General features: G+C 44.5%; 1 protein-coding gene across 1 annotated transcript in view; it reads right to left on the minus strand.

Moving 5' to 3' along the window:
* The window catches only part of lrba (LPS responsive beige-like anchor protein), a 981,767-nt gene that overhangs the window by 273,517 nt on the left and 681,163 nt on the right, over positions 1-27,087 (minus strand). Inside the window, 1 exon segment of the mRNA XM_038791976.1 lies at positions 11,831-11,943. Within this exon segment, the coding sequence (XP_038647904.1) occupies positions 11,831-11,943 (113 nt within the window).

The following is a 27,087-nucleotide window of genomic DNA, read 5'->3' on the forward strand; positions in this document are numbered from 1 at the left end:
CCCTTCCCCCCCCCCCCTTTTTCAGGCCCCCTCACTCCCTTTTTCAGGTCCCCCCATCACCCTCCCCAACCTTTGAGGTCCTTTCATAACCCCCCCTTCATTTCCTGCCTGCACCCAGGCACTGTCAGTCTGGCACCTGGACAGGGTCGCTGGAACCCCGGTACTACCAACCTGGCACTGCCAGGGTCCCCGGGTGCCAGGAGAGAGCCAGGATACTGCCCTTCCTTGGCCCAGACCACCCAGGAGGTTCCAATGGCCTCCGAGAGGCCTGAGTAGCCATCATGACTGGTCTCCGTTTGTGGAGACTAGTACCGATCGGCGTCCAGCTGAGGCCTCGCTGGTGCGGCCAGTGACTCCTGTGCATCGGGAGAATGCAGCCTCAAACAGGCCAGGCAAATTTAAATGAGCCTAATCGCTAATTTACATATTATCCGGACCACGCCCAGTGAGGATGTAATCCAGATCGCGCCGGCACTGCAAGTCAGGTGACTCGTGCGAGGTTTTGCATCTGGCACAAAGCCCTTTTTGGGCCTTCCCACATTCACCTGGCGCTGAGCGAGGCACAACACTGTGGTAGAAATGAAGGAGTATTCATTGTAAATTTGCCTTCCCTCCATTCTACTTATACAACATTGGTTTGGAATCAATGGATATCGATAATATAAAAGGTCTATAATCTCCCAAACCAGGAACATCTTTGTTCATAAAGCAATTCTGATTAAGGCCAAGCAAAGAGAACTCACGTTATTGCAAATCTGCTGTTGCAATCCAGCCCCAAGATTATACTATGTGTATGCTTTGAACAGGAGTGGCTCTATTTGTGGTAGAATTAATGGCTCAAGTCTTCCGGTTAGCGGCAATGCTTGGGCAATCGACACTGATTATGAAAACTGCTGCACTCTGTCCTTTTTAAGCATCTTTCAAATCAGGACTTCCTGGATGGGTCAGCTGAAGCCATCCACAGAGGTCAATCACAAAGATAAACAACACAGAGGACCTGCCCCACTTTTATGACATCAGCATACCTGTTCATCAATGTGTTGTAAATAAGTATTTTTAGTGGTATAAAAAAATGTCCTCATATTTGAATTGATCCAGTAAATTTATATTAAGAGCAGGAAGAAAAAGAACACAAAATGTTCAAGCATTTAATTGTCTCATAAAATCAGTAATAGGCCATTCAGTTCTGCCCCGAAAACCACTTCTTTATATCCTTATAGTTTTTTCTTGTTGATTTGAATATAACAATAAATAACTGATTTCATATCAGTTAATATGAGGGAATTGTGGCATAATGATAATGATACTGGACTAATAATCCAGAGGCCCAAGCAAATATTCCAGAGACAAAGGTTCAAATCCCAGCATGCCAGTTGGGGTTTAAATTCAATTAATTAATAATTCCGGAATAAAAAGTTAGTCTCATTAATAATGATCACGTAACTATGATTTATGTAAAACCTCACCTGATTTGCTAACATCCTTTAGGGAAGAAATCTGAACTACATGTGACTCAAGATCACAGCACTGTGGTTGATTTACAATTTACCACTGAAGTGGCCGAGCAAGCTACTCAGCTATAGGAGGTGCACCATCATCTGCTCAAGGGATGGACAATAAATAATTCGCCATCCAAGAACACATAACTATTGAATAAACTTGGAAAACAGAAGGAAAATACTGTGGACGCTGGAAATCTGAAATAGAAATGCTGTGAAATACTCTTGCAGCACCTTTGGAGAGAAGCAGAGTTAATGTTCTGATGAAAGGCCACAGATTTGAATATGATCTTGCCACACCGCACTATAGATCTCACCACTGGTGGAATAAAGTGGATATTTAACAGTTAAAAAATAATTCAAAACCAAAAAAATGCTGGAAAGACTCAGTTTTTATTTCAGATTTCCAGCATCTGCAGCACTGTATTTAAAAAAAGTATCTTTCAACTAAACATGCAACCAGTCCAAAGATCGTTTTTGTAAGTGGAAGGAATCTCTATGCTGGCATTGTTATTACTTGAGGATATGCAAGAAATTAATTTGTTTACTTTATTATGAACCTTTGGAATAGAACCTTGGGTTTTGTATCTTTATAACATCTAGTCTTTATTGTTGGTGGATTCTGAAGTATTTTCTCACTGTCCCTTCCTGCCATTCTCTGATCTTCATTTCCCATATTACTCTTTTCCTCTCTTACCTTGTATCTACTCTTTGAAATTACGTCTTTCCATATTTGGTCCCTTGCCCCAATATAGTAACATGGGCCAAGAGTAGGCCACTCAGCCTGCTATGCTATTCGATATGATATGGCTGATCATCCACCTCAATGCCTTTCCCCCACATTATCACCATATCCCTTTATGTAATTGACAGAGAAATCTGTCAATCTCTAGTTCAAACATACTCAAAGACAGACGGTGTAAAACCCTCTCTTATTCCCTAGTCATATGACTCACAAGAACATTGGTTCCAGCATGGTTCGGATGTAGAGCATCCAAATGTTACAGTCTCAATTTTCCCAAGTTCTGATGCCAGTGCCTCACAAACCAGAACCTGCTTCTCCCACACCAGTATTTGAGTCACACATTAATCTCTCTAATTTTATGCACCCTGTGCCAATTTGCATGTGAGGGCGGCACGGTGACACAGTGGTTAGCATTGCTGCCTCACAGTGCCGAGGACCCGGGTTTGATCCCAGCCCCAGATCAAAGCAGATCAAATGCGGGCAGCACGGTGGCGCAGTGGTTAGCATTGCTGCCTACGGCATGGAGGACCCGGGTTCGAATCCCGGCCCTGGGTCACTGTCTGTGTGGAGTTTGCACATTCTCCCCGTGTCTGCGTGGGTTTCACCCCCACAACCCAAAAGGTGTGCAGGATAGGTAGATTGGCCACTCTAAATTGCCCCTTAATTGGAAAAAATAATTGGGTACTCTAAATTTAAAAAAAAAAGAAAAAAGAAAAAGAAAAAGCAGATCAAATGGTAGAAAGCTTAGGTTGAGTAACTCACTTCCTGGTCCCCAAAGTCTGTGCACCATCTATAAGGCACAAATCAGAAATGTGATGGAGTACTCTCCACTTGCCTTGATGCACATCCAACAACACTCAAGAAGCTCGGCACCATCCAGGACAAAGCAGCTTGCTTGATTGCAACACCTTCCACAAACATTCAATCCCTCCACCGATAAACAGCGGCAGCCGTGTGTACCATCTACAAGATACACTTCAGTAGCTCACTAAGGTTCCTTAGGCAGCACCTTCCAAATCCACGACCACTATCATCTAGAAGGACAAGAGCAGCAGAAGCCTGGGAACCCCACCACCTGGAGGTTCCCCTCCAAATCAATCACTACCCTGACTTGGAAGTATATCTCCATTCCTTCAAAGTCACTGGGTCAAAATCCTGGAACTCTCTCCCTGACAGCATTGAGGGTGTACCTGCACATCAGGGACTGCAGCGGTTCAAGAACGCAGCTCACCATCACCTTCTGATTGGCAACCAGGAATGGGCAATAAATGATGGCCTAACCAGCGATGCTCACATCCCATAAGTGATAAAATAATAGATGGAAATTAATCCTAATTAATAAAATAGGAAGACCAAGACAGCAGCAACTGCTTGAACAGATCAACATGAAAGCTAAATAAATTTGTTTGAAAAGATTGTACAAAAAAAAAGGATAGCAAGCCCAGATGCCATACAGCATCAATTTAAGGTAATGGAAATGACTATTAGAATAATTAAGTGATTAAAGAGAAGGTCGATTCTGGACAACACCTAAATGAGATCTACAGAATTTTAACAAATCCAAAAAGGAATTCTTGTATTAAATACTAGATATGTTGGCAGTTTTATTTTAGTGACTGAATTTGATGATACACATACATTTCATATACAAAATAGGGGCAGAAGTAGGATATTTGGCCAGTCGAGCCTTCTCTGCCATCCAACACGATCATGGCTGATTTGATTGCACATTCTATCTGAATCCGACATTTTCAACTTTCCCTGATAACCTTTGATTCCTTTGCCTAACAAGAATATATCTACCTTTGCCTTAAAAATATTCAATGACCCTGCTTCCATCAGCTTCTGAGGCAGAGAGTTCCAAAGTTGTACAACCCTCAGAGAAAAAATTCTCATCTCTGTCCTAAAAGGATGATCCCTAATTTTAAAGCAGTGCTGCCTAGTTCTGGACTCACTCACAAGAGGAAACATCCTTTCCATGCCCATCTTGTCAAGACCATTCAGTATCTTATATACTTCATCAAGTCACCCCTCACTACAGTGGAAACAAACGCAGTCAGTCTAGCCTCTCATAAAACAACCTGTTCATTCCAGATATCAATCTAGTACAGGGTTTTACAAAGTGCAGGTTGAGACCTGCGGGTGGGTGTCAGGAGGATCATGGAGCGATCGGTTGTTCTAGTGTTAAGTCTGTACAGAGGTTCAGAGCCTTTGGTTTACAACCTACAAAGAAAAAACTTAACTCAGGAACAAAGCAGTATAAAGATGATTTCTTGAGGTATTCTTCTGTCAATTGTGCCAATGCAAATAAGAATGCAAAGCCTGTGTGTGTTACATGCAGGGACATACTGGCAAATGAGAGAAGTTTCAGATTTTGAAAGAGAAGTGGTGGGTGAAAAATTTAATTTTGAGTCTGAGACCCCAGAGTCAGTTATTAACTTTGAGCAGACTCCAAATTAAAAGACTATGCTGCTGTAGCTGACCTGAGATACCATATTTTAAAAAAGGCCAAAAGCCCATGAGACTGTCAGCATTCTGGAGTAGCATCTCCCAGGTGTATCCAGTGCTGAGTGTAACACGCATTTTGTTTCTGTTGCCTTTCATGATGACCTACATGCAAGAGGTTGGATTTTTTTCTTTTCATAAAGATGAACTGGTTGAAATTGAATGCTATGCCCATCTTGACGGTCACAGTCAGCACGGTGCTTGCCCTCACAGATTGCAGTTCTGTGATTACCTCCTTGATGAAACACAACCACTGAACGTGCTGTTTGTGGCTGAGGTACAAGTAGGGGAAGAGGTTCTCTGGAGATCCTCCTGTTTAGAGCATCCTCCATCTGTGAGCAACTTCTCTCCATGTGCTCCATTCCACTATGATGCTGCAGCCTAAGGGGAACTGCAAATCTCGTGACTGGAAGCAATTGGCCTACTCGGAAGCCTTTCAAAAGCATACAACTCAAGGTCCAGCATCATCTGACTTACATGACTTCTGTTAACTCCTCTGAAAACACAGTATTTCCATTAAGTCTGCACCAGGAGACAAATAGCAAAAATGACCTCTCCTGGAAGTTGAATGGAGATAGAGCACTGGTGCGGAGCCCCTTGTGCAAAATGACAGGTCGATGCCAGTTAGATGCTTATTCAATGACCACTCTGTATGATTCTCATGCAAGCATAGGATGTCCATGCTATTGCCCTTGCTGGAAGTCGCTGAAAATAGATTTGCTAACAGATTTGTATCTAATTTCCATATGTAACAAATTTCAAATCAGGCCTTTTATGTCAATATTTATTATTGCAAATTACTGCACTAATAAGGAGGTGTTAACAAGGCCCTTAGACAGAACAAACATGATATTATAAAAGGTAAATCATGTTCATAAAATTATTTTTAGAGGATGTAACCAGCAAGGCATCTCATAAGGTGCCACGCACAGGATAAGGGCTCATGAAGTTAAGGGTAATATGGATAGGGGATTGTACAGACAGAAAGCAGAGAGGCATTCTCATGTTAGTAGGTTGTAACTAACAGGGTGTCACAATGCTCAGTGCTGAGGCTTCAACTATTTACAATCTATGCACATATATATATAAAAAAGTGAATGGGCAGGAAGATGGCAGATAGAGTACAAGATGTGGAAGTGAGATTATTTACTTTGCTAGTAAGAATAAAGGAGTAGACTCTTTTTTGTTTAAATGGCGAGAAGCTTTTTAAACATTGTTGTTCAGAGAGATATGGATCTCCTTGTGCAAGAAATATATAAAGTTAGCATCAAACATCAGCAAGCAATTCAGAAAACAAATGTCATTTTGGAATTTCCTGCAAGCATATTGGAGTACAAGCCTAACAAAGTCTTGCTATAATTGCTCTGGGGTTTTGAGACACTAAACCAGAAGTACTGTGCACAGTTTTGACCTCCTCATTTAAGAAAGGATGTACTTGCCTTGGAGGGGTGCAGCAAAAGTTCACTAAATTGATTCCAGGGATAAAAGGGCTGTCCTAGATGAGAGGTTATGTTGAATGGGTGAGAGAGGTGATTACATTGCAAGGTACAAGATTCTGAGAAACATTGACAGGGTAGATGCTAAGAGGGTGTTTTCTTTGGCTGGAGTGTGAGTAGAGCTACTGGCAGTTGATCATTTACATTTGAGATAAGAAAGCATTTCTTCACTCAGAGGGGTGAGAATCTTCGGTATTCCGTGCCCCAGAGCGTTGTGAATACCCAGTCTTTGAATAATTTGAGACTCAGATCCAAAGCTTTTCGGATGTCAAGGAAGTAAGGAGGTCAGATGAGAAAGTGGTGTTGAAGCTGAAGATTAGCCATGATCTTACTGAACAGTGCAGCAGGGTTCAGAGGTTGTTTGGCTTAATCTGTTCCTGTTCCTTATGTTGTTATAAACACATTTCATAGTAAAACCCAATTGGAATATCAATATTGCATAATCACCAGTTTAATAAACCAAATCAACAAAATGGTTTTTGAAAACAATTAGTCTGCCATTTTTACTATAGCCAAAAACTCTGATGTTCAAATTAAAGATGTAAATGAAATAACAAACATCTAAAAATCACAGTCAAAATTAACATGACTGAAGTTACTTATCATTGCCTTTTATAATAAAAGTTGAAAATACTTCAGAAGACCTAAAGCATTTCTAGCGAGAAAAACAGAGTTAATGTGTCACATCTGTGACCTTATATGTTAACTCTTTCTAAACAAATGATGCTCGACCAGAAGTACTTCCAATATTTTCCGTTTTTATTTCAGATTTCCAGCAAAGCAGTACATCAATTTTTTTTTTTATTGTTTGTGTGCCTTTGAATGTCTTTATAATAAATAAATCCCTTCAAGCCTATCACAACAGCCTGGATTTTGACTGGATCCTTTTATCGGGCAGGAGATACAAAAGTCTGAGAACACACACAAACATACTCAAAAACAGCTTCTTCCCTGCTGCTACCAGACTCCTAAATGACCCTCTTATGGACTGACCTCATTAACACTACACACTGTGCGCTTCACCTGTTGCCGGTGCTTATGTAGTTACATTGTGTAATCTCTGTTGCCCCATTATGCATTTTCTTTTATTTCCTTTTATTTCATGTACTTAATGATCTGTTGAACTGCTCGGAGAAAAATACTTTTCACTGTACCTCGGTACACGTGACAATAAATAAATACAATCCAATCTCTCAGCTGTTGAAAAGCATTTTCAACCATATCTGTGCATTGTGACTAAAGTGTTATTTCCCAACATGGAACCTGTACATCAACTGGAGTTCAAAGGCTCCCCCACTCCCTCATCCTGTGAGGATTCAAGTTTTTTGTTCTTTCCTCAAAGGTGAAATTGAAGATTGAATTCTCTCAGCTTTATTTCAGCCAGGTCATCACAAGGCTTTAACCACCCATCCTCTATATTGCATAAGCCTCAGCTGATTTGGATTTTGCCCCTCATATCCTACCCTGGGTCAAATCTTTCTCTCCCATCACCCCATTTTTATAGTGACTACTATTCTTCATGATTGAAATTCAAAAATCTCATCCTTGTATTAAATTTCTAGGTAGCCTCAACCCTACCCTATCAATGAAATTTAAATTGATATAACCTTCAATCCCTCTCCAATTTTCCATGATTGATTCAAGCCCCTGGTGCATCCACCCCTCCTTTCATTCTACCGTTGCAACTGTGCATTCAACCCCTCTTTCAACATACCATTGGTAACTTTGCCTTCAAGAATTTAGGGCCTATTTCCCTGACCCCTTTCCCCACAAATCAGCTTAATGTTCTTCTCCAAGTGATCTCCCCCACAAGGCTGTTGGACCCAGCACCCCTATTAACCCCACACTCCCCACCAAACATTCTGCCAGAACACTGCAATACTCAATTATCCAATCCTGCCAAATGCTATCACATGTTGCGAAACACCTTTACAGTTTTTTCAGAATCCAGGAACACCCGCTCATTGTAATTCTTTTATCCGTCCAGTTCAAGAAACCTCCTCAGTTCTCAAAGATTTCTACACTGCATTCTCAGTGCAATGTGATCCCAGAACCAAAGAGAGTTCTTTCAGACCCTGAAACGTCCTTCCCTATTACACCAAGATACAAAAACATCCGAATGATTCCAGATCCCAGAACCTACACCAGTATTCATGAGACCCTGAGATCTCCTGCCAATCCTCTCATAGCTTAAGGATTACTATTTTGAGATCATCCTCACACCCAATGCTGTCTGAATTCAAACTTCCTTCTGAGTACTCCCAAATCTGAGGGCCACCTCCAGTACTACTAAATCACTAATTAGTGTCCCAATTAATACTATTTAGCATAAAAATCCTGTTCCTATAAAATATACGGGTCACCATGAGAATGTTGGGAGATCTGTTTGTTATGAAAGTAAACACAAAGCAAAGACTGCTCTGTGGTAAAGTATGCAGAAAATGTTAATTTAGATCACTGATAATGAAATATATTGTAGTAAATATGTAATATCAGAAATACCTGCATATTAGAAAACCCCAGCATGTATACGTTTCAAAGAACACCGGTTATTTAACTTAAATCTGCATCTTTACCTTTTTTCCTAACGTAATCCCCTCCAGATTTACAGATCAGACAGAGGAAAATCACCAGAAAAGTAAATTACGATAGGTGAGAGAAATTTTGAATCTAGGCAAAGTGCCACTTTGAACTTGGCTCAAGATGGAATCTTCCTTCAATTTTTAAAAAATATTTCATGGGATATAAGCATGACTGGCAAGGCCAGCATTTATTGCCCATCCGTATTTTCCCTCAAGAAGATTATGGTGAGCTGCCTTTTTGCACCGCTGCAGTCCATCTGGTGTAGGTACACCCAAAGTATTGTTAGGAAGTGAGTTCCAGTGACAGTAATATAGTCCAACTGTAATATCGTCCAAGTCACATGGCAAGTGGTTTGGAGGGGAAGTTGCACACAGTGGTGTTCCCATGCATCTGCTGTACTTGTTCTTCGAGGTGGTAGAGGTCGTGGGTTTAGAAGGTGCTTTCAAAGGAGGCCTGTCAAGTGGCTGCAGTGCATTTTGTGTTACAAGCCATTTGGGGGCCAGTAACATTCTGTTTATAGTAGACAAATGTTCAAAATCCCCGTTACCCATTAGGAGAATAAAGCCACAAAATTTCAGTTCTAAACAACCAAAATAATCTTTACTCAACAAAGTAAAACAATTTACAGTACCTAATTTATACTTTAACATCCAGAATTAACATAAGGTAAATATGAATTAACAGGTAAACTGTGGTTGAGTACACCATACTGCACAATAAATGGCAGATGGGACCAAGACAGATCCCACAGATTTCTTAGTAACCCACCCAGATAGCAGTGACCACTGAAAACAACAAAATTACATTAAAACGGTCTCCCTCATAACTTTAGAATATCTGACCTCGGACTTCCCTCACAGGCCTCTCTGATTTGGACTGCCTGAATGATTGTTCACCTCCTGATGGTCCAGTCTGTTCTCCCAAGACTGTATTCCATGGGATTCACAGATGTATTCCCACTTCTAATTAGAGACACAATTCTAGCCCTTTCACAGATCGCTAGTTGCACTCAGCTGGCACTGACCCTGGGTTTCTTTGAACTGCAGTCTCCCAGATACACCAAGATATAAATGGCTCCCAGAGCTTCTCTGAGCCCTAATTGCCTGTCACAGAACCAGTGAGCTTCTGCCACCATCTCCATCTCCGCTCCCCAGGGGCTTCTTTGAGACCCAACTGTCTGGAATAAATGAACATCTCCCAGGGACACTCTGTGAGCTGCAAACCACATGAGATCCAAATTGCAACCAATCCTCTCTCCTAACAAAGACACCAATAAAATGAAACCAGAGAACGTTCTTGATAATGACCTAGCTTTTCAGGGTTCATTGAATGCTTTAATACTAATTTAGCTCCTAACTTCAAAACAGAACATCTCTCTCGGCTGCACTTGCAAACAGTGTAGACATCACATCTCCAGTTCTCCAGTTAAGTAAGTCGATCTTATCATAGCATTTACAGTGCAGAAGGAGGCCATTCGGCCCATCAAGTCTGCACCGGCTCTTCGAAAGAGCTTCCTACCCAAGCCCACACTCCCACCCTATCCCCATAACCCAGTAACTCCACCCAACACTAAGGGCAATTTTGGACACTAAGGGCAATTTAGCATGGCCTAACCTGCACATCTTTGGACTGTGGGAGGAAACCGGAGCACCCGGAGGAAACCCACGCAGACACGGGAGAACGTGCAGACTCCGCACAGACAGTGACCCAAGCTGGGAATCGAACCTGGGACCCTGGAGCTGTGAAGCAATTGTGCTAACCACTATGCTACCATGCTGTTTTAAGACTCCATTCTCTTCAATTAAACACACATGGGTAACCTTTTGAACTGCCATTCTCTTTTAGGTGTTCTGGCAATCTCTAAACCTCAGCATTTCAGTTACCTTACCTTCACAACAATAATCTTCCTAAAACTACACATTACTTCTAAAATATTAATGTGAACCATGAACTAGACATTCATCAGTTGCAAACTGCTGCCACTGTGCATTGGTGGTGCAGAGACTGAATTTTTTTAATGCTGGATGTCACGCCAATCTAACAGCCTGCTTTGTCCTGGATGGTGTCAACCTTCGTAAGTATTGTTGGAGCCACACTCGTCCAAGCAAGTAGAGAGTATTGCATCACACTTGCAGATGGTTGCTAAGCTTTGGGGAGTCATAATGTGAGTTAACTCACCATAGAATCCCCAGCCTCTGACCTGCTCTTGCAGCCACAGTATTTATATGACTGTCCAGTTAAGTCCTGCTCAATGTTAACTCCCAGGATGTTGATGATTGTGGATTTAGTGATGGTGACACCCTTGAATGTCAAGATGTGATGGAGAGATCCTCTCTCGTTGAAGATGGTCATTGACTCTTATTTGTGTAGTGCAAATGTTATTTGCTGCTCCTTTTTCAGCCATTTCCTTCTTCCATTCCGATTTAGACATTGCCATTTTGGCCTGCACTGAACTGAATTCTGCAATTTGCCTTTCTGGCAGAACCTGACACCATTTGGAAAAATGCTGTGGCTAGCATGAGAATTGGGTGTGACTGGCAGAGAAAATCAAAAACCACTACCACTGAAAAAACAGAATGAGGTGGAAGGAAGGGAGAAAGAGGGAGGGAGGGGCAGCAGGAATAGTTGGGGGCAGTGGGCATAAAGTTGGCCTCTAAGTTTCTGAGAGGAGAAGAACAGTTGGGAGCAAAGGACTGTGTGGGAAGTGGGACACATAGAAGTCTGGCAATTTAATAAAAAATAAATACCGAGCATTTAAGAAACAAACATTAAAAAGTTGCAGAATTTAAAGCTTCAACCAGTTCTTAAACTCTCTACAATATAACAGAAGGCTGAACTAACAAAAACATCTATAAAGCCACTAGATTTCATGGTCAAAGTGACAAGGTATGTAACATTATATACAAGGAAAAACGGAAGTTAAATGAAGCAGAGAGGTAGTGTGCACAGTCAGACAATGTTAATATATTAATACAATAAGCAGCAGATTTGGGAGACAATACCTTGGACAAATCTCTGAAGTTGCTTGGCAGTGTCAGATCCAATTCTTCCGATTCATAATTAGTTATCACCCAAGGAAAAACCGGATACTGATTCAAGTCATTGTAAGTCCGACCTCAAGAGAGAAAGAATTAACATTTAATACACCAGCCGGAGGATACAAATCTGGACAGTATGTTTTCAAGGCAATCAAATAAGAATTGTACTAAACTGCTAACTTCCAATACATGTAAACAATTGTTAAATAACTTGAACAATGCATGTTGAAAGACATATGGCATTGATCCTGGTGGTTGATATTAGGAGATGACAAATGGATTCACTGCTTTGCTTGTCAACACGGGGGGAAAAAAATCAACTGAAGGAAGAGGGAATCTTTTAAAAGAACTTGCATTTATGCAGCACCTTTGAAGTAATCAAACGTCTCATGGTTCTTCACAAAGGAGAAAGCTGACCAAGATGAGAAAAGTAAGAAGACGTGACTGTATGTTTGAACAGAAAGATATTTGAAGGCACAATGAGAGTTTGTAAGGTAAAGAGATTTAGGTAATGAGTTCAAGAGAGATGAAACAAGATGGCACTACCAATGAATGAGTGGTAGGATAGGATACCAAATCCAAGAAACTGGTTGATGCTATGGAAGGAGGGAGGAGCTAAGCCATGAAGGAATCTGTGAACAAGATTTTTAAATTTAGTTTATTATGGGACAGAAAGCATGAACAAGCAGGATCCAGCACATGACAGGAAGCAGGCTATTGAACTTATGAATTTTATTTTGCATACGACCAACATCGGATGAGAGAAGTTGGGTCCAGAGTTAACAAAAGTGATTCCATGCCATCTAACCAAGCCTGAGGGAGTCAGCTAGTGTGGGTCGGACACAAGGTATTGAATTTTTGATGGGCGCCAAATAAGAAAGCTTCAGTTTTCCCTCATTTCAGGTGGAACAAATCTGGCTCCCTTATAGGGAGTCTGACAACACAGGTGATCATTGAATTGAGGATAGCAATGAAGAGGCAGAGATTGGTGTTATCGGAATACAGATGGAAACTGACTTATGCCTGTGAACAGTGTCCTATGAGAAGGTGGCAAAGGAGGAGATTTTGGGGTGAAGGGGTGACTGTCTGGGAGTGATAGGAGAATCCATTACTGGAAACGTCCTGGCTAGATAGGGATTAGTAGTATCCAAGAATAGGAGAGATGGCAGAGAAGGATTAAGATGTCAGGAGGACAAGGATGGAACATTCTGATTGCATTTCCAGCAGATATAATTGGCAATTTGGGGGAATGTTGGGAGAGGTGAGCAGCTAAAGGCATGGTCGCCAATACTAGAGTGATTAAAACAGGTATATTCAAATGGAGATGTGCAGATATTTTGGATGTCAGTGGGAGTGGAGGAGATTACAGATATAGGGAGGAGTGAAGCAAGGTAGCAATTCAAAAACAAGGATGAGAACTTTAAAATTGAGGATTGCTTAACCAGGAACCAATGTTGGTGACAAAGTTAGGACATGGACACCATAATTTTGGATACTCTCAAGTTCACAAGGGGTGAAACAGCGGACATTAGCCAGAATCATATCACAACAATCAAGCCTCAACCTTAGCAGTAGATGAACTGAGGCAGGGGCAGGGACGATATTATTGGACGGAGATAAAAATCGGTGGTCTTAGTGATGGCGCACACATACAGCCAGAAACTTGTCTCAGTGTCAAATATGATGGGCTGGATTCTCCACCGGCGGGGTGTTCCATTTTGCCAGCAACCTAGGGGTTTCCTGACAGCATGGGACTGCCCCACAATGGGAAACCCCATTGACCAGCCGGCGTAACGGAGCATCCTGCCAATGGGGTGAAACAGAAATGTGGCACGGCAGGACGGAGAATCCAGCCCGATATCTGGGTTTTGCACAATCTGGTTCAGTCTCTCACATTTGCCAAGGAGAGGGATGGAGTTGGTGGCTAGGGCATAGAGTTTGTGATGGGGAACGATAGGTAATGGGTCGTGGGGGTATCCCAAAGTGCAAACTTCTTTTGGACAATGCAAAAATGTAACTTAAATCGCAAACTTGGTTCCACTAGAGCTACACAAGTAGTTATCCAGAAGAAGTTAGAAGAATTACAACCTCTTCTAACTTCTGGGCAACTACTGTACAGATCTTCTCAACAGACTCCCCCATTCCCTGACGGGGCCACAGTATTCCCCACCCTCCCTCCTGACTCCCCAAAGGATTCCTTCTGACCCAACCTGACATCATCCAGCAGCTAATGCCGTCAAAATTGAGGCATGTTCTCCTTCAATTCCTCTCTCCTACTCATTAACGCTGTGCTTTGGAACTGCTGCGTTGCCTGAATCTCACCCAGCCTGAGTCAGAAGTTGAGTGAGACAGGCACGGAAGAAATTTCACGCAATTAATTTTGCACGGAATGTCAATCTGACACCGATTGCCACTCCGAGTAAGTTACTGCTTCAGTGTTCTCAATATTTAGGAGCAGAACATTTCTGCTTATTCAGTTTTGGATAGGAGACAAGCAGTCTGATAATTTAGAGACAATGGAGGGGTTTAGACAGGTGGTGCTGAGGTAAAGCTGGTGTTGAGGACAAAGAGGGATAGCTTACCTGAAAGGATATGAAATGAAAATCGCATATTGTCACAAGTAGGCTTCAAATGAAGTTACTGTGAAAAGCCCCTAGTCGCCACATTCCGGCATCTGTTCGTGGAAGCTGGTATGGGAATTGGACCTGCGCTGCTGGCCTTGTTCTGCTTTAGAAGCCTTTGTCGCAGCACATATGTCGACATTTGTGTCTTCACTAAGAACTATTTTCTTAGTGTAGCAGGACAGAAACTAGATTGGATTACTTCACCTTTCAACTTTTCTTAGCAATTTATGCTTCCTTCTAAATGACTAACTATGCAACCAATGTCTACTCATACGACAATCATGCCATCACAAAAATCAGTTTAGTGAACCTTTGCTGCCCTCCCTCATGGCAAGTATATCACATCTTAGTTAAGGAGACCAAAACTGCACATAATGCTCCAGGTGTGGTTTCACCAAGACTCTGTACATCTGCAAGGAGATATCCTTGTTCCTGAACTCAAGTGCCCTTGCAATGAACGTCAACATACCATTTGCTTTCTCAATTGCTTGCTGCACCTGCATTGATTGATATCAGTGACTAGTGTACAACACTAGACTGGTCCCTTTGTATATCAACATTTTTCAATCGATCACTATAAACTAATACCTTGCCATTCTGATTTTCCTACGTAAGTGGATAACTTCACATTTATCCACAATTGTCGTATGAGGAGAGATTGGGTTGAGAAGGCCTGTCTTCACTGGAGTTAGAAGAAACTCCAGGATGAACGGATGATGTTTCTCGTGGCTGTGGAGTCCAGAAGACAATATGATTTAGGAGCAGAATTAGGCCATTCTGCCCATCTAGTCTGTTCCGCCATTCAATCACAGCTGATATTTTTCTCATTCCCATTCTCCTGCCTCCTCCACATAACCCCTGATCCCCTTATTAATCAAGAACACCAGGTACTGTTACCTACAGCGTTACAGACCAAGAGGTGGAAAATGGAACTAGACTCTTGCTTAGAACAAGGGATCTCAATCTCAGGATATGGAGAGGCTATTTAGGACTGAGATGAGGAGATATTTCTTCACTCAGCGGGTGGTCAACCTATGGAATTCTCTATCACAAAAGGTTGTGGAGGCCAAGTCACTGAATATATTAAGGAAGGAAATGGATTTCTAGATTCCAAAGGCATCAAGGAGTGTGTGGGAGTATGGCCTTGAGATAGAGGATCAGCCATAATCAGACTGAATGGCGGGGCAGGCTCAAAGGGCCGAATAGCCCTATCCTGCTCTTATTTTCTATGTTTCTATATGTTACTTCATCTGCCATGCAAATGCCCACTCACTCAACTTGTCTAAATCACCGTGAAGCATCTGAACATTCTCCTCACCCTCACATTCCCACCAAGTTTTGTGTCCTCAGCAAACTTGAAATATTACATTTAGCTCCCTCATTCAAATAACTGGTGTATATTGGGAATAGCTGGGGCCCCAAGAACTGATTCCTGTGATATCCCACATCACTACCTGCCACTCTGAAAAAGTATTCCTACTATCTGTTTCCTGTCTACTAACCAATTCTCAATCCATGCCAATATATTACCTCCAAACCCATGTGTTTTAATTTTGCACACTAAGGTCTGATGTGGGATTTTATCAAAAGTTTTCTGGAATTCACACCACATCCTCGACTCCATGTCTTATAACGCCTGAACAATCTAACATGGTTAATAACTTACCTTCAATTTAATGTGCTTGAATATTAACTAACAGTCTCCTAGGTGCGACCTTATCAGAGGTCTTCTGGGTGTCCATTTAACCAACATCCACAGACATTCCCCGTCTCAAAAAAACAATTGGGTTCATTAGACATGACATACTGTAGCCATGCTGGCCACGCAAAATGGACACTGAGCCAAACTAAAATGGAAGGCTGCTGAGAAACAGACAGTTCAGCCAGAACAGCAGTCTGCAAAGAGCAGTTTGCATTCTGCAGCAGCAGAAACCAGTTTGGGCTCAGGTGAAGAGACCTTAGCTAGGTGCAAATGGCAAAACGCTTTGCATGCTAATGAGGCCATCAGACTTGAACACCCACACAATAGATACATTTGGTTCTGAATGGACACATTCCAATCAAGACCCAGACATCGAGGCACCAGAAACCTCCGAACAAAAGGACATAAGAAACGCCCCCTCCATCACGGAGACCCCCTCGCATTGGGGAATTAATCCAGTATCGATAAGAAATTGATCCAATAGGTAGAGCCCGCCCGAGAAGAGGGAAGGACAACGGAACCCCTATAAAAGATAGGGACCTCGTGTTGTCCGGTCTGTTAAACCTGTGCTCCGGCCCCGACTGACACCTGGTATCCTGACTCCAGCCGTTGAGCACCAGCCGCCGAAACCGTAAGTTCAACGCTCGCTACGCGATCCAAGCCCGCTAGACTCCCAAGTGCCAGAACGCTTGCTGAAGGCTGCAGACAAAACCAGGACGAAGGCCTCGTTCTCTGACCTTGCCTGTTCCTGTTAGATAAGTATTCTGTTTGCTTATGTTTAGTTGTAGCTTAGTCTCTTAGTGTGTGTGCATGAGTATTTATTATTAACTGTATAATAAATATTGATCGTTTGAACTTGACTAATCGGTGTATCGTCTTTATTACTTTGAATTTGACCTTGGAATACTTGTGACGTTGCCTATACGGCAGCTGGCGACTCCAGAGCTTAAATAATTACATAGAACAGAGCCTAGCAGTGTTAAGCACACGTCGAACTCGGAGGCGTGTTAATACACTCCAATAAACGCGTTTTACGCCCATAGTAAAACGTGCAACATTTAGTGGCGACATCCGCCGGGACCCTGTTGTAAGTGGAAACACCACAGTGTCCAGGACCCTGAAATTTGAATTAGAACTCCAAATTGCAGAGAAAGAGATCACAAGTATTCAAGGTGTTCAAAATAATAAGCGAAATTCGGAAGTGTGTTTTAGTGCATGCGTACTAACAGGGCTGTAAGGTAAAACTGAAAGCTTTTTGTTGCGACAAACTTTCGGTAGTTTTGTAATCGGAAAATAGCGTAAGCCGTACCCTTTTTACGAAACACCACCCCAGCAACCCCCTGTTCCAAATTATAAAAAGAGAGTCAGAGGAAATGGCCATGCAGGCAATGGAACGTCTGATGGACCCAGAAAAGTTTGTGGTCGCAGCGACCAGCAGCAGTAGCAGAGTAGGCCAGTGTCCCACGTGGGAGCTGGAACTCCGCAAATATCTGCAGGGAAAGGGATGGCCCCTTTGGAAAGAGTTTTGTGCAAATGAGGAGACAGGTCCCGGAAGTATAGGTCATACTTGGTGGGAGAACCTCTCTCAGATACACAAAAAGAGTTTAAGTAAAGCACGCAAGCCGATGGCGATTGTGTCCTGCTTGGCACAGTTGCGAGGCGCAGAGGAGGTTATCAGGACGCTCCGGGCAGATTTAGAGGAAAGGAACCGAATGAGTAAGGTCGATGTCAGGGACATCGAGAAAGAAAACCTGGAATTAAAAGGGAAGTTGGCAGAGAAGGATAGAGAGGTGGATGATGCCAAGAGGGCTCACCAGTCTTGTCTAGCTCATCTGAACAGTTCCCAGACCCAGTATGAGAAAGCCTATCAGGACGTGCAACGTGCCGTTCTGATAAGACAGGAATCGGAAAAGCAGGTGGAGGCATTGCAGAGGCAATGTTCCGATCTCAAAGCAGCTTTGAGAGCACTCCACGCTGCAACGACCGAACAAAGACAAAGCACAGTTGACCACGCGAAATGCAGGAAACAGATTGCGGAATTGCAATCTCTGCTTTCGGTGCAGAATGGCTTCCAAAGCACCTTTGGAGCTCAGTTAGATGGGGAAAACGCCCCAGATTGGCAGGAATTAAGCGAGACAGCGCAGCGTTATGTTCAGGGAACATGTGCGCCCGCAGCTCAGCAGAAACGACAGGCACCCCAACCCCCCACAGCTCAGATCATAACCGCACCCATGAATCCCGTAACCACACAGAGGAAAGCCGAATCAGAAGGCGCCCCAGACATAACTTACACCACCCCGTTAACAGTAACCCAGCTAAGGGACGCTTGTGAAAAGATCACTCCGTTCCTCCCCACCGCAGACCCCCACCAGTTCTTCGCGAAAGTAAAACAGCAGGCTACCATGTACGGCCTGGATGAGAGAGAGCAGGTTAAGCTCACCGTGTTGAGCTTAGACCAGAGTGTAGTGGCAGCCCTCCCCGACCCACAAAACGTGGCAGGAGGCAGCCTAGAGGAGATGCACACTGCTATTTTAGATGCCATCGGGTACAATAGAGGTGACCCCGTAGAAGGCTTGAATAAGTGCAGGCAGAAGAGATCTGAACACCCCACAGCATTCGCCGGAAGGCTGTGGATTCACTTCAGCGCAGTTTTCGGGCAGCTAGATAGAGCGCATTTAACCCGCGAAAACATGGTTAAGTGGACGCGCACAATTATCTCACACGCAACAGAGGCAGGACAGAGCGCTTGCAATAATTACGACCCCTCAGAAGAGGCCCATAACGAAAAATGGGTCCTCAAAAGATTGTCCCGCGCTTGGGAGCAATCGCTTCAGGCAAAAGCAAAGGTTAGATCCCCAGAAGAGGCTCAGGCTGCTGCAGATATCCAAGCAGTCAGAGAGCACCAGAAGCCCGCATGGGTAAATGAAGGCAAGAGCAGCCCTCAACAGAAAGGACAGGAATGCTATAACTGTGGACAGTTAGGGCATTGGGCAAAAGAATGCCAAGCACCCCAGCGATCTCAGAGAGGCCAGCAGACAGGCACTCTGAACCGCAACAAAGCAAAACCAATCCACAATGTAGCAGTACAGTCAGGACCCACCAATGTGGACGAGACGAACTGACGGTGTTCGGGCTCCCCCACTTGGGTCTGTGACACACTATGGGACTCATCAGGGAGACCCGTAGTCACGGCAAAAGTCAAAGGGAAGCCCATAGAGTTACTGTGGGACACAGGAGGATCCCGCACCACCATTAACTCCACAACCACGGCACACGCAGACACGTGGCCGACCACCTCCACCATCACACTTAGCGGGTTCACCGGACACTCGCAGCAGGGACATATCACAGCACCCGTAGCGATCCAGCTAGGGAACATTAGCACAAGGCACCCCGTAGTTTTAGTAAATCTCCCCCGGACAGCAGAACACATCCTGGGGATAGATTTTATGAACGCCCACAGCTTGTCGTTCGACCCAGTGAACCAGTGTGTCTGGCGAATGGCGAGATCAGACAGAGCCCCAGCCACCCTCACAGTAGGAGACTACGCTAATCGGATTAGCGCAGTGGGAGAGTACTCATTCGACCTGACTACACTCCACACCGACCGACAAATTAAGGCCCTACTAAACAAACACAGGACAGCATTTGCAAGTCACCGTCATGACTGTGGCAGAATGACTGGACAAGTTCATGTTACCGGACAGGACCCCCGACCGCAAAAGCAGTATAGATTTCCCCTCGAGGCAGAGGTGGAAATAGAAAAAGTTATAGGCAGCTTGTTGGACCAAGGTGTACTGAGAACGGTAGCCTCCACCAACAATGCCCCTATTTGGCCAGTGAGGAAGCCCGATGGATCATGGCGTCTGACCATCGATTATCGGGAACTCAACAAAGTAACCCCCGCAGTAGCCCCAACGGTAGCTACTAGTCCCGAGACCATGCTCAAGCAGGGTCTCAACGCCAAGTACTTCACGGTATTGGACATCAGTAATGGATTCTGGTCAATACCATTGGCAAAAGCGTGCCAATACAAATTCGCATTCACTTTCAAAACTCAGCAGTACACGTGGACATGCCTCCCACAAGGATTCCACAATTCACCCTCCATTTTCCACCGACAGCTGGCAAGTGGATTAGAAAAATTTTCCCGACCCGAATGTCTGGTACAGTATGTAGACGACCTACTACTGCAGACAGACACAAAGGCAGAGCACATTTCGCTTCTGGCCGAACTCCTAGAACTCTTAACTGAAATTGGCTGTAAAGTTAACCCGAAAAAGGCCCAAATATTGGAAAGTAAAGTGATGTATTTGGGATCAGTCATCACGCACGGCAAACGCGAGATCGAATTCAAAAGAATTGATTCGATTGTCAAATTGCCCCTTCCCCAGAATGTATCAGCCCTCCGGTCGTTTTTAGGACTGGTTGGCTATTGTCGGAACCACATAGACGGATTCGCGACAAAAGCCGCCCCACTTTCAGACCTCCTTAAGAAAGGAGCCCCCTGGGAATGGCTTCCGCAGCATACAGGCGCTGTGGAAGAGTTGAAACGAGCCCTTAGTGCAGCACCCGCGCTGCTAGTCCCCGACCAACTTTCACCGTACGCAATAGAGGTAGCGAGCACAGATCTGACCCTCTCGGCCGTGTTGCTTCAGGAACGGCACGAGCAGCTAAGACCAGTGGCTTATGCCTCCCGACTGTTAGACCCGGTAGAACAAGGATTTTCAGCCTGTGAGAGGCACCTCCTTGCTGTCTTCTGGGCAGTGCAGTATTTCTCATACATCACCGGACTCAACCCCATTACTATTCTGACCGAACACACACCCACACAGCTACTACTAGACGGTCGACTGAAGGACGGTTCAGTTAGCCAGATTAGGGCAGCTAGGTGGACCCTACTTTTACAAGGACGGGACATTACAGTGAAACGGACACGCACCCACACATACTTAGCAGACAACCTCCAATACCCCGGACAGCCCCATGACTGTGAAATTGTAGCTCCCCTGCATAACACAGGACCCTTTTTAGCCAAAACACCCCCCAGGAAGATAGGGAACCCGAAACAAAGCCCCCAGCCCACAGACACGTGTGGACCCTTGAGGATTTATGTAGACGGTTCCTCCACAGTTTTAAATGGTGAGCGTATCACAGGATGCGGCATCTATGTAGAGGACGCGCAGGGGCGCGCTCTCGAAGAGATAGCTCTTAAGTTACCAGGTCACTTAGGCGCGCAGGCAGCAGAGCTAGCAGCCATAGCGTACATAGTGGACCACCCCGATTCTTTCCCCAGCCCAGCAGACATATATTCAGACAGCTTATATGTCTGTAACAGTTTAACCGATTTTCTGCCCCTGTGGAGGACACGAGGTTTTGTCTCCGCAGACGGGAAACCCCTTCCATCAGCCCCTCTACTCCAGCATATTTTAGCGAAAGCGAAGGACAGGACCTTCGGCATAATAAAAGTAAGAAGCCACCATAGGTCATCACCCCCTGGGAATGTAAAGGCCGACGCATTGGCTAAGGCAGGTTCCAGGAGAGGACACTTATGGACCCCCCCAGCTAGCGCACCAGCTAGCGCCCCTGTGAGCGCAGTCCAAGTCTCACAGACTGATATTAAAGATCTCGTGGCAGCACAAAAACAGGACGGAGACCTCAGGGAGGTTTTCAAGGGGAACTTTGTGCCTGCTTACGAGCACTTTAAACACGCACTGACCACACATGAGGGTGTGATCATTAAGGACCGACTTTATGTGGTCCCACAGCAGGACAGGAATCAGATGATTGCCTTGTTCCATGACGGACACGGGCATCAGGGAATTGATGCAACAACGAGGCACCTCAGGCAACTCTGTTGGTGGCCTGATCTCAGGAATGATGTAACGCACTACATAGAGAATTGCCTGATTTGTGCTCAGAATAACCCGGAGCGGTATTCTAAGAAGGCACAACTTCGGCATACTCGCCCAGTTAACGGCCCTTGGACAAACCTCCAGATCGACTTTATAGGTCCATTGCCCCCTTGTCGGAATGGCTATAAATACGTTCTGGTGGTGATAGATACCTTTACCAAGTGGGTAGAGGCATTTCCCTCACGAACAAACACAGCTAAGACAGCTGCAAAGATCCTGACCCACCACATCTTCACGAGATGGGGTTTACCCCGAAGTATCGATTCGGACCAGGGATCTCACTTTACAGGACGGGTCATGAGGAACGTCCTGACAATATTCGGAATCAAACAGAATTTTCATATTGCGTATCATCCACAGTCCAGCGGGATTGTGGAGCGCATGAATCGGACCCTAAAAACTACCCTTAGGAAAATGGTTCAAGAGAACAATTCCACATGGGATTCAGTGCTCCCCTTTGCACTTATGTTCATAAGGAACACTGTCTCCACATCGACAGGATACACACCACACACACTCATGACCGGACGCCCTATGAAAGGTACAGAATTCCTTTTAGGACTGGACATGACAAGCCCCGAAGTGACGGCCCTCACACATGAAAAGGCAGTTAGAGATCTAGTTGAGACTGTGAGGTCTGCACAGCTCGCAGCCGCAGTCCAGCTAGGGAAACGCCGACAGCAACGTACTGCCTGTTTCAATAAGACCGTCCACACCACAGAATTCCAGGTTGGGCAACAGGTAATGTTATCTGTTTATAACCCCAGCAGTTTTTTGGCTCCAAAATATTCCGGTCCCTACTCAATTTCGGACAAAATTAGCCCCTCCGTGTACAGAATAAAGTATCCTAATGGGAAGACCGCGTGGTTCCATATAAACCAGTTAAAGGCATATGGAACACAGGCCAACCATGCTCACCATGTCCTGCTGGATGCAGCAGAACACTTCACCCCGCCCACCAGAGACACTTTTCCACCATCCCCCTCACAGACCAGTTCATCCACGGACTCGCCCACGACTCCGCCCACAGACCACTACAGACCACGCCCCGACACGCCCACAAGCTGCCACAGCAGAGACAGTAGGACTGACACTGCCTCTGAAGACAGCGACACCACACAGCCATACAGCCCACACTGCACCAACTACGACCCCGACTCCAGTGACCCCATGGAAGTCACTTACCTCAAAAACCCCGAACCACCACCCGACCCCGACTACCCCGACAACACACTTGACGCCACCCAATGGCACAGGGACAATTCCTACAGACTTGTCCGCAATGATGAAAGTGACCCCCGGTCACACAACTCCAAAATAGCATGCCTGATCCACACAAGGGTGTGGGATCCGGGAGAGCAGGACGACACGGTGTCTGACTCCCGACACGGCAACCCCTTTGTGACCCTGTTCACAGAGGCAGAATCAAAGTGAGGTGTCCAGATGATGTAAGATAGGAATCGTTTGAGGGAAACGATGTCCTTTCTGATGGAACCTGCACGTATGTTTGTCTTCGTTTTATGTTTGTTTGTCTCAGGATTGTACAATGTTTCAGTTGGAGGATGGACATCTTCTTTTCAGCTGAAAAGATTGTGACCACCTCACATACACGTTAGCTTGTCCGCAGATACCTTTGAGAACTTCGGTTTGATTGGAGATCTTTTCCAAAGTTGTAAGGCCACACGCCAAATAGTTTATCTGCAGATATCTCTGAGAACTTCAGTGATGTCCTCAGTTGGAGCATCTTGGCTCCCATGGTTTTTTTAGGTGCCCCTCTATTCGGCGAAATAGAGGCTGCAAGTCATGGTCAACACATTCGTACCCGTTTCTTTCCAGGTTACTCAGGCAGTGGACAAACGGCACTGAGGACCCGCCCTGTCTGAGAACCAACCCTTGGTCAGCCAAGCTCGGGTACGGCACAGCACGCCCTACCCGGGGATTCCATCCAACTCGTACCCGTAGCGGCCCATACGCAACTCATTCGGACGTTTCTTTCCAAATTTGGTTTTCATTTTACGTTAGGTAGCCCTTCGGCCACCATCCCACATGCTATTTACATCCGGGAACATTCGGATGGTAAATCAGCAAAGCCTGCGAGACGGCTCGCAGAAGGAAGGATTGTTAGGTGTATGCTGGTCTTTAAATTCGCTTTTTGAAAAAAAAAATGAGGGGAGTCACAGGGTGTGACTTAGCCAGTCATTTTTAAGGGTCAATTGGGTTTTGAAAGACAGATGCACTAACAAGTAAAGGTCTTAAACTGTGTATTGACAGATACTGTGCTTGATCCCAAAGGTTTCAAAGGACGAGACAGAGGTCGAAGCCAGGATTGTCAATACCGGAGGAAGAAGGAAGAGAAAGAAGAAGAACAGCAAAATGATGGAAGCCCACTTATTACTATTTAATGTCATATGTATATGTGTGGAAACAAGACACGTTTCCCCCACAACCCCCACCGTAAATGTTAGTACAGCAAACCCCCAGTGCTCAGCTCTGATCAGCGAGGTTCAGACCTGGTGTACTAAATTCATGACGTGGTACTCCATGTCCTACATAATCGAATCACTGTTGGTGATTGCGATCCTCACCATCCTAGTGCAGACCCTCAGGTTGAGGAAATGGAAGAGGAGAGCCTCTCGTTCCAGCACCTCACCCATCTATAGAGTGCAATCCCCCATCTTCGGATTCCACCAAACCCCTCAACCCCTCACTGATTACAACACTCTGTAAATAAAATTCAGCCATGTATTATATTGTTCCATACTCGACTGCCGAGTTGGGAAGTGTGATGTTGTGGTGTGAATGGTTAAGGTTTAGAGTGATTAAATGTTTAAGTTAAGGTTAATAGTGATAGGTAGAGGTTCCCAATTGTAGTAATGCATGTCCCTTTGACATAGGGCCAAGTAGAAATGTTAGTTAAATTTTTTTTCTCTTCTTCCCATAGTTTAGAACAGAGTAGAACAGGAACTGGCAAGAGGTCAGAACACAAGGAGGCAAAGTACATAGGTGATCCTTCACAATAGTATGATTGTGAGGATCACAAGGAGGGAATGTAGCCATGCTGGCCACGCAAAATGGACACTGAGCCAAACTAAAATGGAAGGCTGCTGAGAAACAGACAGTTCAGCCAGAACAGCAGTCTGCAAAGAGCAGTTTGCATTCTGCAGCAGCAGAAACCAGTTTGGGCTCAGGTGAAGAGACCTTAGCTAGGTGCAAATGGCAAAACGCTTTGCATGCTAATGAGGCCATCAGACTTGAACACCCACACAATAGATACATTTGGTTCTGAATGGACACATTCCAATCAAGACCCAGACATCGAGGCACCAGAAACCTCCGAACAAAAGGACATAAGAAACGCCCCCTCCATCACGGAGACCCCCTCGCATTGGGGAATTAATCCAGTATCGATAAGAAATTGATCCAATAGGTAGAGCCCGCCCGAGAAGAGGGAAGGACAACGGAACCCCTATAAAAGATAGGGACCTCGTGTTGTCCGGTCTGTTAAACCTGTGCTCCGGCCCCGACTGACACCTGGTATCCTGACTCCAGCCGTTGAGCACCAGCCGCCGAAACCGTAAGTTCAACGCTCGCTACGCGATCCAAGCCCGCTAGACTCCCAAGTGCCAGAACGCTTGCTGAAGGCTGCAGACAAAACCAGGACGAAGGCCTCGTTCTCTGACCTTGCCTGTTCCTGTTAGATAAGTATTCTGTTTGCTTATGTTTAGTTGTAGCTTAGTCTCTTAGTGTGTGTGCATGAGTATTTATTATTAACTGTATAATAAATATTGATCGTTTGAACTTGACTAATCGGTGTATCGTCTTTATTACTTTGAATTTGACCTTGGAATACTTGTGACGTTGCCTATACGGCAGCTGGCGACTCCAGAGCTTAAATAATTACATAGAACAGAGCCTAGCAGTGTTAAGCACACGTCGAACTCGGAGGCGTGTTAATACACTCCAATAAACGCGTTTTACGCCCATAGTAAAACGTGCAACAATACCCTTTACCAATCAATGTTGGCTTTTGCTAATCAACTCAAATTTATCTGTTTATAATCTCTGCCTTTAATTGTAGATTCCAATTACATCATCACAACAGACACCAGATTAACAGGTCTACAACTTCCTGATTTCTCCATTCCAACTTTTCTGAAATAACAAAGTTGCTTTTGAAATTTTCCAATTTATAGAGTGTCAGAGGAAGCTGTTAGACATTGAAAAGAAAATCTGGGATTGTATTTATTCTCCAGTATGACTTTGTACTGGACAGAAAGCTTGGTGTGTCATAGAATTGTAGGCAATGGTTATGAAGAAGAGAACGATATTGGAAGGAAAACATGAGTGGTTGACCATAAGGTTAAGGGGGGGGGGGGGGGGGGGGGGGTTGTTGGGTTACGGGTATAGGGTGGATATGTGGGTTTGAGTAGGGTGATCATGGCTCGGCACAACATTGAGGGCCGAAGGGCCTGTTCTGTGCTGTTATGTTCTATGTTCTATAAGTAACCATAATGGAATCAAAAGCAGAATGAAGAAGAGCTTAAGTCAGTTGATAGTAACAGCAGCATTGTGGTGGGTGGAGACCTAAAGAATAAGAAGTTGGAAATTTTGAAGATGGAAAGGCAACTTAGAGCAAGGGGGTAGTGTTTCTTCGTCGGGTTAGAAGATGATAGTTGTGGATCGAAGCAGCCAAAGATAAATGGATGATGAGGACAATGAAGTAGTCATGACAGATAGTTTCATCCATGATCAGAAGGATGGAAGCAGCAATTTTTAAGATCATGGAATCATAATTTGTGAGGAAAGGAGACAGAAAGGATCAATGCAATTATTCTGATTGGTGGGACATAACAAGTGGTGATCCAGAGAAAGCTGCTCTTGCCTACCTACTCACTTCACAGGTACAAAGTACCCCCATCTTTAATGATAGAGGAGCCCAACACCCCCCACAACAGTATAAATCTGACACTATTTCCAATT

Source organism: Scyliorhinus canicula, chromosome 3 (genome assembly GCF_902713615.1).
Source record: "Scyliorhinus canicula chromosome 3, sScyCan1.1, whole genome shotgun sequence".
Classification (NCBI taxonomy): domain Eukaryota; kingdom Metazoa; phylum Chordata; class Chondrichthyes; order Carcharhiniformes; family Scyliorhinidae; genus Scyliorhinus; species Scyliorhinus canicula.